This window comes from Bactrocera latifrons, unplaced genomic scaffold (genome assembly GCF_001853355.1).
Source record: "Bactrocera latifrons isolate USDA-ARS-PBARC rearing strain unplaced genomic scaffold, ASM185335v1 scaffold_120, whole genome shotgun sequence".
Classification (NCBI taxonomy): Eukaryota; Metazoa; Arthropoda; class Insecta; order Diptera; family Tephritidae; genus Bactrocera; species Bactrocera latifrons.
Genome location: NW_017534631.1, coordinates 642638 through 654185, shown reverse-complemented (window position 1 = coordinate 654185; position 11548 = coordinate 642638). Strand labels below are relative to the sequence as shown.

General features: G+C 33.5%; 1 protein-coding gene across 1 annotated transcript; it reads left to right on the top strand.

The window, feature by feature from the left end:
• The first annotated feature begins 5802 nt into the window (after positions 1-5802).
• Positions 5803-11014, top strand: LOC108978346. The gene is made up of 3 exons (XM_018948574.1): positions 5803-6180; positions 9059-9245; positions 10481-11014. The coding sequence occupies exons 1-3, from the start codon at positions 6169-6171 to the stop codon at positions 10717-10719; spliced, it is 438 nt and encodes a 145-aa protein (XP_018804119.1). The 5' UTR covers positions 5803-6168; the 3' UTR covers positions 10720-11014.
• The last annotated feature ends 534 nt before the right edge of the window (positions 11015-11548 follow it).

Below are 11548 nucleotides of genomic sequence, written 5' to 3'. Positions count from 1 at the left end.
TAATGTTAATAAAGACTAATTTTAGATGCACAGAGCAAATTTATTCCGATAAAACTAGATGTACACATAAATATACATACATACATATATGTGTATATGTATATATTAATTCACACACGCATTATTCTTACGGATACAGATATGGATACACATATTTACACCCTCAGATATCGTTAATAATCGCATTGTCGCCACCTGTTGGACCAGTGCACGATCGACGGATATTTTCGACGACGACGTTTGTATGTTAGTATTATTTATAGTGACGAATCGGTGATTTTGCATTGAGCATTGCTAACAAACCGTTACATGTCATTGCCAACTTTTAAATTTGAATATGCGGGTGTATTTGCAGTATCAACGTCACCACATTTTTGTTGATCGGTGAAATTATATTTACTTTCACGCGACAGTCGCACCCACTTCGTCGAATTACCGGCTGATGTAATGCACAATGATCGTCAATCGGACTAACAACACATTCGACCCGTTGATCGCATTTTAATTTCGTCCTTGCATATTTTTTCAAACTCAAACTGTGACGTATATATAAACTGTTGAACGCAACGGTAACACATATTAGCATTAGCTTGGTGGTCATTTTAATATCCTAGTTACAAATTCTCAGCCAAACTTCACGTTATTACTAATTCGTTTTCTTTTCAAATCAAAAGAAAATTTTCTAAGATGAATATATTTATGTATGATATGAAGATAACTTGAATGCCCGTCCAAAAATGAGTAAAATCGGGTAATTGCTTCCCCTTGGCCCTACCTTAACCTTTGGTTAACCTGTGAATTGTCTTAAGAAATTAAAAAGCATATATATCTAATATACCCTTGTGCCGAAAATTAATAAAATCGAGTCAGTGTTTCCCCTCCTATATACATAACTATTGTACATAAGGATTTTCAAACATTTGACTGACTTTAATCTCATATATTGGTCAATATGTGAGGTATCTCAAGAAAACTTAGAGACCTTCTTTCTCCGGTAAAAATTTGCTTGCTCGAGTCCCGTTCTTTATATGAGTCAGAGAGCTGCAACGAGTATGATAAAATCAGCACAAACAGTAGTACCAAAAACACAATCAAATCAATCCAGTTCAGCATAGACAACATTGTTAATCAATTCGAGCAGCCGCCAGCGTCAACACGTGCAATCTGTTTTTCGGCAATCACGATCGAGTAAACTGTATGGCTGGCTTCGGTTACAATCGTATCATGACAGTTCATAGCGTTGCGAGAATTGTTTGAATTGATGTGAAGCTTTGGGTAAACTATAAGTAAATCTACGAGTAAATCTTTGGGTAACTCTATAAGTACAACAAACAACAACAATTTTCTGCTGGACTGATTTGTATCATGTGTGGCAAAAAATGTATCAGCTTTGAAACTGTGCGCATATTACAAATTTTCGATGCGTAAACAATGGAAATTCCACCGAGTACGTAAATACATATTATATACATAAATTTATTGTATGTATGTACTTGACGTATTTTCCATTATACATATAACATACATGTACATACAAGCATATATATTTGAAATAGAAAGGAAGTGGCCAACTAAATCAGTGTATATCCATATATGTATGTATATACCGAATAATAAAGTAAACGTACAATATTGGATATAAAAGAGCTTAATTTCGAAAAAATATGAAATTGATCTATGAATTACTCAAACTCGCATTTAATGAATAACGGGTGATCCATGTAGAGGTACTTTTCTCAATAGACTTTTTCCGACAGATCACGCGTGAGTCGTGTCAATATTTACAAATCGTTCAACTTTATTACGAAAATTAACGTTCTGTAAACTTATGGTCAACATAATCGCCACACAATCATTCATCTTGAGAGACAGCATTCATTATTGGATAATTTTCAATCGAATAGACCATGCCCAGCACGTAGTGAAAAACAACATAGCAGCCGTTGCAGAGAGTGTACACGAAGCCCATGGAGAGCCGATTGAGTACCGTTCACAGCAACTCGGACTGATGTCTTGAATAATTTTGAGTATTTTACGTCGAGATCTTAAATTGAAAGCTTACAAAATACAGTTTGTGCAAGAAGTGAAGCCGCTTACCAAGCAATATCGCTCGATCTATAGGTTCTTGCGAATATCAAAGAAGATCTGACGATTTCGAGCCAATTTTTGAGTATGGGTATGTAAACAAGCGAAATATCCGCATTTGGATGAAGTGCGACCTGAAGAGATTTAAGAGTTCGGTGTGGTTTGTGAGCCGATGGAATCATCCATATTTCTTCAAAAATTTTACTGGGTAGAACGTAACCGGCAATGATGAGCGTTATCGCGCCATGATAACCGACTATTCGATGCCTGAAATTGAAGCTTCTGATCTCGGCGAAATTCAGCAAGACGGCGCCACTTTCCACATATAGTTCAACACCACAAAGATCGTATGATATTGCAGCTGTGGGAATATGTAAAGTTTAAAGCCTATGCGGATCATCCGTTTCACCCCCCAGTTACCAATCGAAATGTTCGAATAAACTGTTAAAAAATGTTCTTTCGAATTATAAAAAAACACTCCCTATTAAATTTGAAGTTTCTGTGTTTTTTCTTTAAAAAAGTATTGAACCTTGAAATGGATCAACTTAGATATAAGGATTTTTGTTATTCTAGCAGACTAGATACCGAAGGAGTCAGTAAATATGTGAATTATTTTTCTAAAATTGTTTAGAAGCATATTCTCGAGTATATTTTGGTAATGGCAAAAGCGATTGCAATCAGTCCAGATTTTCTGCTAAACATACTTTATTCAGCGATTTCCATTCATTAAAAATTTCCGTCAGATTTTAAATATTATATTGGTCAAAATGTGATTTTTAATGAAATTAAATGGATTTCTTAACCCTAATGTCGTCTAGCGTTGAATAGGAATGGAATCATTTCCAATTATTTGGTTGATTTTTGTTCTTATACCCAATATATGTATTATGTAGGGGTCAAGCATTATATACATAACCTTGAAATTCCTCGTAGTTTGGTTCAGTGTGAATGAGCCCTAAAGAAGTATTTTGAGTTATTTATGTTAAGATACAACAAAATTGAACTGAAAAGAGTTCTTTATCCGCTTTAAATTTTCAGAAATCCATGAAAGTAGAGACTAAGTTAAAGAATTTCTTCTCAAACTGCTTAATTCCTTACCAATTTTTATAAAACCTATATATATTTTACCATTGCTATGGCATTTTTAATTTCAATTCATAAAGTTTAAATTTTGCTAAAATCAACAACAAAAATATATGTTTTTGTAAACATATGCAAGTGCTGCATGAAGATCTTAGAGCAGAAAAAAATTAATTACAGACACGTTGCTTTACGTTTATGAAAGAATAATTTTGAATTTCTGATAGCTCAGGTGCCTGAAAATATCGCCAATTCATTAGCGATGCTTTTTGTTGTTTTTTTTTTATTGTTGATAGTGACCGGAATCCGCAGCAAACTGGAATGCTTAAAGATACATGAGCAGACTTTATGCACACACAATTTTTGCATTCCTCGTTTGGCATAGACCAAAAACTTGATCGCGTCTTGACGCGTCCCGACAAAGAAATATCTTTGTTCAGTTAATTAAGAAACATACTTTATTATTTAATGGTTGTTAAATGCAATCAGCTACAACTTATAAATATATGAGCAAATGCATATATCACCTGAGTCTGGCAAGTAGTTCACTGAACTTTTGATGTCATGCATCTGGAATTATAAAGTACTGGTTTGTGGAGGCCACAACCATCCAGATAAATCGATGAATTAGTGGGCTGATGCGACGGTATCGTTATTCTTCTGATGTCATAACTTTTGACACAAATAAGTACAAATGCAGTGTTATTTTTAACACACCTTCAATTTGTCAAGTTTTTTTTTTTTACCCATATTTATGGTTGCGTGTTCGCTCCAGCCCCCGAATGAATGAGGCATGAATGCTGTTTGCAAAAGTGGCTCAAAGAAAGAGAATGTTAGGGGGAATCAATCAAAATTATTTCCGTTATTTCAAATAAATAACACAATTTCAAAGAATTGCTTACGTAATGACTTAAGTAACTGAGTACAGCCTTGATAGCTTAACTTCACAATTTCTATTTCTTCTTCGGGTACTGCGTGGAATACTCTCAGAGCTGGTGTGTACGGAGCTTTTCCGGAAAGGACTGAGTCGATTTAAAAAAAATGATTGAACCAATTCTTTATAGACTTTCAGAAAAGGCTCCTTCTGCATCGTTGCAGCGCTGTCAGCGCAATTTCCAAGCAATAGCCTTGTTGAGATTCATGCTGCTTGGATCCACTCTGTCGTCTCAAAACGCTTGCCTTTCATCGGCCTTTTTAGGCAAGGAAACAAAGAAAGCCACATCTGAGCTGTAGAACGGCTGCAGAAGCGTTGGGATGCCAGCCTTGGTTAGGTGAGCCGGCGCGTTGTCGGGGTGTATTTTTCAATCTTCTGCAATATTTTCACGGATTCGTATGACCTTCTTGAAGACTTCCACGAAAACTTGGAATTGACGGTTTATCCAGGACGAACAAATTTATTTTGGACGATGGCTTTGTTGTCAGCCAAAGCTGTCCAGCCGCTCGTTCGTTACCTAGGAACGCCCTATACCAAATTTAGTCGTCTTTGTATAGTGAATATACTCCTTATGTTTTGCTTCAGACTTTATCATTGTCATATATTACTCGATAGGTTCTAGACTTATGTTATCATTAAATAGAGTTTTACAAGTTTTAAGCCATACAGAAAACCTAAAACCATTGCGTGGATTCTTAAATTTGACCCCGAATTTGATAAGATAAAGGTCTAATTCGGCAAAAAAAAAAAGTTGTCTTCGACATGACAATGCATATGCTCACAGTTCTGTGCGTTAAAACTACCAAATTTAATTAGGATACAAGCTACTTTCCCATTCCATCGTATTGAATTTTGAAAAATTTTTTTAACATTATCTGTAAGTTTTGTTTTCACTTTATCATGGAAAGTATATCGAAGAAGAACGTTTACAAATTAATCAATTTTACTATCAAAATAATAATAAACTTCTATATTTCTTACAAGTCATAGCGACGCGCACCGGATAATAATTTGGATTATTTAACTTATGGTAATGAATACTTGAGTTCGAGCAGCTAATAATATAAAGCACTCGATTTTTTCTTACCATAATTGTATGTGCGTGTGAATATGCACGAAGTACATATGTATATAAAGAATGCAACAAAAATCAAAAATATGAAAATAATTGTTGGCTTATCTGCAAACATGCAAATAATTAAAAACGGAATTGACGTTGCATTGTTTGATTTATAAACTGTCAAATAGTTTCCTACTCCCACCCAAAATTATATCGTGCTGTTGTTGTTTTGTTACTAATTCGCTATTAATTCGAACGTGTGTTCGTGTCTTAGCGTTCGTCACTTGCTGCTTATGTTTATCTCCTAATCAATCACAACTTAAAACCGCTTCTTGTTTCTATTGTATTCAACAGTAGTTGATGTGTAGCTAAGCGATCGCATTAATTGCTCTCAATTAATAATGTTTGCGCTCTGCATTTGAGCGCCACCTTGCCGGCGCTCTTAGCCGCTTTGCGTTAAACGGCGCTTGTGTTGTTCGCTTTGTTGTTAGCGAGTGCTTCGGTTTGTGTTTCTGTGTGTGCGTGCATGTGTGTGTGTAGCGGCAATCCTTTCTTTCATTACCTGTCGTCAAGTCGACGCGAATATATAAATGAACCAATTGAAATTGGCGCTTTCATTTGCACTCGATATTTTAATTATGAAACATATCGCTGAACGCGCCGAATTCACGTACAATTAAGAACGGAAAGTGCACGGAGCCATACAGTGCTTGGATTACGGTTAACTCTACGTGTGTGAAATAAGTGAAATTTGAGTCTATTTATGTAGACCTTTTCTTGATATTTTCGTGCGAGTGTTGAAAAACAAAGAAAGAAAATTTTCAAATTGTATAAAAGACTAAGAAGTGACAAAACGGCACCTTTACAAAGGCAGCTGAAATAAAAATAAGAAAAAAAACTGTAAAAACTACTTTAATTAATTTGATTAATAAAGTGTTACAACAAAAAATAACTGTGTGCTATTAAGTTTTAATAGTTAAATCCACTTCAAAAAAGAAATCAAATCAAAATGCATATAACGGTAAGTGCAGTGTAGTGCTGGTTAATTAGTGCACAAAAACCGACAACAATCAACCCACTAACTAATAGTTATAATATTCTTACTTGAATTCCATTAAAAACATAAAATCTTAGCATCCGAAAGTGCAATTTCATACATTTTTTTCTTTTCTTCTTTGCCTTGGGACTTTCCATTTCTCACAGCTGCTGTATCGTAGCGCGATGCAGTTAAAAATAACGTTTTATTTCGGCTTTACCTCTCTGCCCAATGTTCTCTGCACTCAGTTTGGCAATTCGGCATATTTTGCATTTGCACGAAACGCCTCATTCTTACATTGTTTATCGCAAATACTTCCGCATCTTAATTTAATGCCGGCATCTTTTTGCGGCGCTTGTGTGTACACAGCTACTTATGTATGTGTATGTATGTGCAGTGTGTTGCAAAAGTTCGATATGTGCAAGTTTTCAAATAAGGCAAAGCGCTGGCCACAATTTTGCAATCAAAACAAGAACAAAATTTTTATCATTTTTGTAGGGAAATAAGTTGAAACACACATGTTGGATACAAATTAAAGAAATAGCAGAAATAAAACATCTGAGTCATTAAGTCAATAGTCAATTTATGTTGGTCTTAAGCACTCAGCCAACATTTACTGTATGGAAACGTATTTATGCATGTAGCTGCTGGCATCTTTGCGTACCGTCAGTATGCATGAGTATACGAATTTCATAACAAGTGAAATTGGGTTTCAAAGACAATGATGACTGTGCCAGTGAAACTCTCGCTCATGATGACTCTTGTCGTGTTGTTGGAATATTGTGATTTTTTTAATCATAAAACCGGCACAATTAATTGTTAAAAAATAAGTAATGCAAATAATAAATTTTTGCCCGATATTTTACATATATTTTAGTATTTATTGTTAAATATATTTTTTATACTTTCTAATATAATCAGATTGAATGCTTATTAACGGAATAACGTGGGTTTCCTCGGGGAAAAACAGCCTTTTTCAAGCATTTTTTTCTCACATAAAAATTAAATATTTTGTTAGAATTGTTTATTGTTGCAAACAGTACAGTTAGAAAATAAATTCTGAACTTTTGGAAAAAACTATTTTAAACTCGGTCAATGTGACATTTAAAATGACAAAATGCGTGTTTTAGTTAAAACCTTAACTTAGAACTTATACAAAGAAAAAGAACTGAAAATTGGATTTTTGACAGACATTTTTTACAAAAGAATTAATTTTTTTCGAATAGTTGTAATCGAAAAAAAATTCTTCTTCTTAGTTTTTAAGATTTGTAAGTGTCATGAAGATCCGTTGAGTACTTCTCGAGAAATCTTGCCAACCGACTTGACAAAACACAGTTTCGAGATAAACGGCGCACTTAGTCTAGCTAGCATCGAGAGCATAAGTTCACACGGCTGTATCGTCGAAACTATTATTCGGATCTGATCTTTCTATATAATAAACACCTTTATTGCATTCAATATCGTATAGCTTAACGCAGTTATTTGCATTTATTTAAAAAAAAAACGCAACGAAAAAACAAGAATGACGGAGTAGTGAGAGAGAGGGATTGGCAACTAATTCATGGCAAGTTGCTAATGGGCGGTATAACCTCAGCAGGTTTAAATTTGCAATCCACCTCCCTACGAATAAACTCAGACTACTGGTTGCATTTTATACTGGCCACTGCAAGCTGAAAAAATTCTTACATAACATGGAATTATCTTCTTGCGTAAACTGCCGGTTCTGCGACTGGGAGCCTGAAACACCAAAGCCCTTGGATCCATATTAAATATGGTATCCAACAGAATATTTGAATTATATCAAAATGTTAAAGTCTTTGTGATTTAGGATAAGGCACAATAAGCCTCAGGTCGCAGTGCATTCTTCGTTTATCAATCACCCAATCCTACCAGAAAAATTGTTACTAATGAAAAATTCATCTTTAAGGGGCTATACCAGTACGCATGAAAAATTAGGCGATTTCCTTGAATTTTTTTTATGAGAAAGTACGCTATTAAATATTTCGAACTTCTTTGAACGTAATAAGGTATGTTTTAAGATTTTTTTTTTCAAAAATTAACAAAATGGCGTAATTTAAAAGAAAACACGTTTTTTTAAGATGAAAATGATTTTTAAGAAAAAATGTCGCTTCGGGAAAAACGCGTTTAAAGTATCACTTACATATGTTTCCATCTCCGAGCGGTCGCTCTTTAGAGCGCTGCCATCCAAAAACTATTCAAGATACGACCCGATTTCACAGGATATTTATGGAAATATTAGGTTGTCAAAAAAGTCTTGCAGTATTTATTGCGTTTTGAAAGTGCCACACTGGTATAGCCTCTTAATATACATTTAATCTATTAATTAGATGGGTGAAATAAAACCATTACCAATAAGACAAGTTTCACAAAAGCTGCTCATTTGTCGGAATCGGACCACTATAGCAAATAACAATTATACAAACTAACCTATTTAAATTAAATTCTTGTATAAAAACTCCCTTACTTGTGTAGTGCATTCTAGCTTTGTTTTTCCTTGCTTTTTTTTAATGAAACAATTTTTTTCTACATGATATATCTCTAATTTCTATATAAGTATATGGTATAATAATAAACATTAACGCATATTTTACGATATTTACAATAACCCTATGAGAATGAAAAATGTAGGTGTTCGTGTCTTAAGTCTTTTATATAATATCTATGATTGCATATATCTGGTGCGCGGTTGCGTATACGTAACTGGCATCGAACTTTTTTTCATACAATAGGGTGTCATAAAACAAACAAATATAAATACATTAAATTTTGATTAACTAAACAACAACACTAAAATTCAACAACAACAATATATTAATATCTTTTATGTTTCTTTATCTTCCAGCTGCGAATATTATTGCCCACACTTCTTGTTTGCGGCGTGCTGGCCAAAAGCCATGCCTATTGCTCACTGGAAAAAATGAAGATGTTCGCCATGGAAGCGTGTGAGCACCTATTCCAACAAGATGAGGGTAGAGAGAAGCGTTCGCTGCCCCTGCCATACGAACACAATTACATACATCACAATGAATGTAAGTTGTACATGAAATTAAATTTAATGAACTTTTTTTGCCAGCAAATGCTTATGTTCTTGAGCATTTATATTGTACAAAAGTACGTGTGTACACAAGTTGAGTTGTAGACTGTAAAACGTGTAAAGAATGTAGGAGGAAATGCAACGTACGTGTGACAAGTGCATGAATTTGGCACGCGTTAATTTATTGTCAACTGGAATATCACTGAAGGTGTTAATAAGTGGCATGCAAAACATTTTATTAAGTGTTAAACTAGATGTACTTGCACTTGCGCGCATACTTATGTGCATATATTGACTTACATGCACTTGAGCGCGTATATGGAATTATAAATATTTGCTTTGGCTTTATGTCGTTGCTACGCCAACAGTAAATGTGCACAAAAATGCTTTCTTAAATTTAAAAAAAAAAAAAAAAAAAAAAAAAAAAAAAAAAAAAAAAAAAAAAAAAAAAAAAAAAAAAAAAAACATTTACAAAATAAAAAAAAAAATAAAAAAAATATTAGTTTAAATCGAACGGCAGACAAGCATGACAACGTGCCAGTGTTTACATGTGGCGACTGGCTGACATGGAAAGGCCGCCAAGTCAGTCAACTTTGGCATTGCATTTCAATTTTACAGTTTCTGTCGCTAAAACGGCGAATGCAAATTGCACGTAGGTTTAACGCAAATATATTACAAAATTATATTTTTTTTTGTTTTAAGCAAATTCGCAATTTAGAGGCGGAAGTATGATATTTAGCTGATATTTATTGCGAGTTTTTAGTTTATAGTAGTAGTTTCGGTTCATATAGCGATTTACAATAAATTTGTTGTTGTATCCATAAGAAAATTGTTTGGCAAAAACGCTTAATATAGCTTAAAGATCCAATAGCAGCTGGTTTTTTTGTTTCACTTTGGAACATATGCGTACCGCATATATACATACTTGTGCATGTTTGAGTAAATATTTTTCGGTACACATTTATACCCAGTTAGCGCAAAAATAAAACTTTGTCGCTTCTCTTACCCGTTTTATTGATCGGGTTCTTTGTTTTTGCTATAAGCAAGTGGCAATTTGCGTCAATGCAGATTTTTGAAACCACGCATTTACTGTTTCGCTTCCATAGCAACTACATATATTTAACATAAATATTTGCTGACATCTTTAGATTTTTATTGACAATTATATTGTATGTGGAATGAAATTTCATTAAATTGTTTTTCTCTCTTTCCACGCACTTACGCATATAGATCCAAAATTGAATGATAAACGTCACTTCATCAGCCGCAGCTTATACCCACATGGTGGCTATCTGAAAGTGGGCCAAGAGCACTTCAAAATTCTGAGTAAAGTCGATGTCTTTCCACGTTACAAGCCGAAAAAGCTGCATCACGACAAGAAGGGACGCTACAAGCGTGAACATGCGCTCAGCTACAACAACATACCATATTGCTGTTACAACAAATGTGAAGAGGATTTCTTCTGCTAAGCTTTCTGTAGACAACACAGCTTTAAAGCTTTAAAGCCAGTCAGGCGATAGCAAGCAAGATAAACATTCCAGCTAATAGCCGTTAAATACATAATATTTATACTATTTTAAATGTTTTTTTTTTTTTAATATAGTTTAATAATTGTAAATATTGCTTAAGCTTAGAGAAAAGTAATAATTGGTATGATTATCCTAGTAGCGCAGCAGAGCGCACAATGCACCATGTGTACCTTATTAATTAATATTTATTAAATAGTCTTTACAAACGAATGTATGTGTATATATGTATGTGTATATATATGTTATACTATATAATAATTTAATTGCTAGAATTATTTATAAATTATATATATTTTATAAAAATATGTATGTAATATAAAAAACAGTTTCACGGCAATCATATATATCAAATATATATGTTTATATACTTCTAAGTAAACAATATTTTCACAAACATTGATATACCTATTCTTTGTAACTTTATCCATCAGTCAGTATTAGCAGTTGGCTTTGCGAATTCATTATTTTATATGTGCATATTTATATTTAAAACATCAAATCATATACTAGTTATTTTAACTTGTTATATACTTTTATACGTAAATAAAAAATAAACACAAAATTTAATTTATATATTTAAATATTTGGTCGTCATTGTTTCCAAAAGTTGCTTTTTTTATTTCAGAGATATACACATGTACATGACAACTAAATAATTTGTTTCGACGAGTTTTTCGTTGCATGCTTTTAGGCAGCGTTAACTTAGACGACCAATTTTTATCAGTATAAACAAAGATTGAACGATGAAGACGATTTTGACTATAACTCA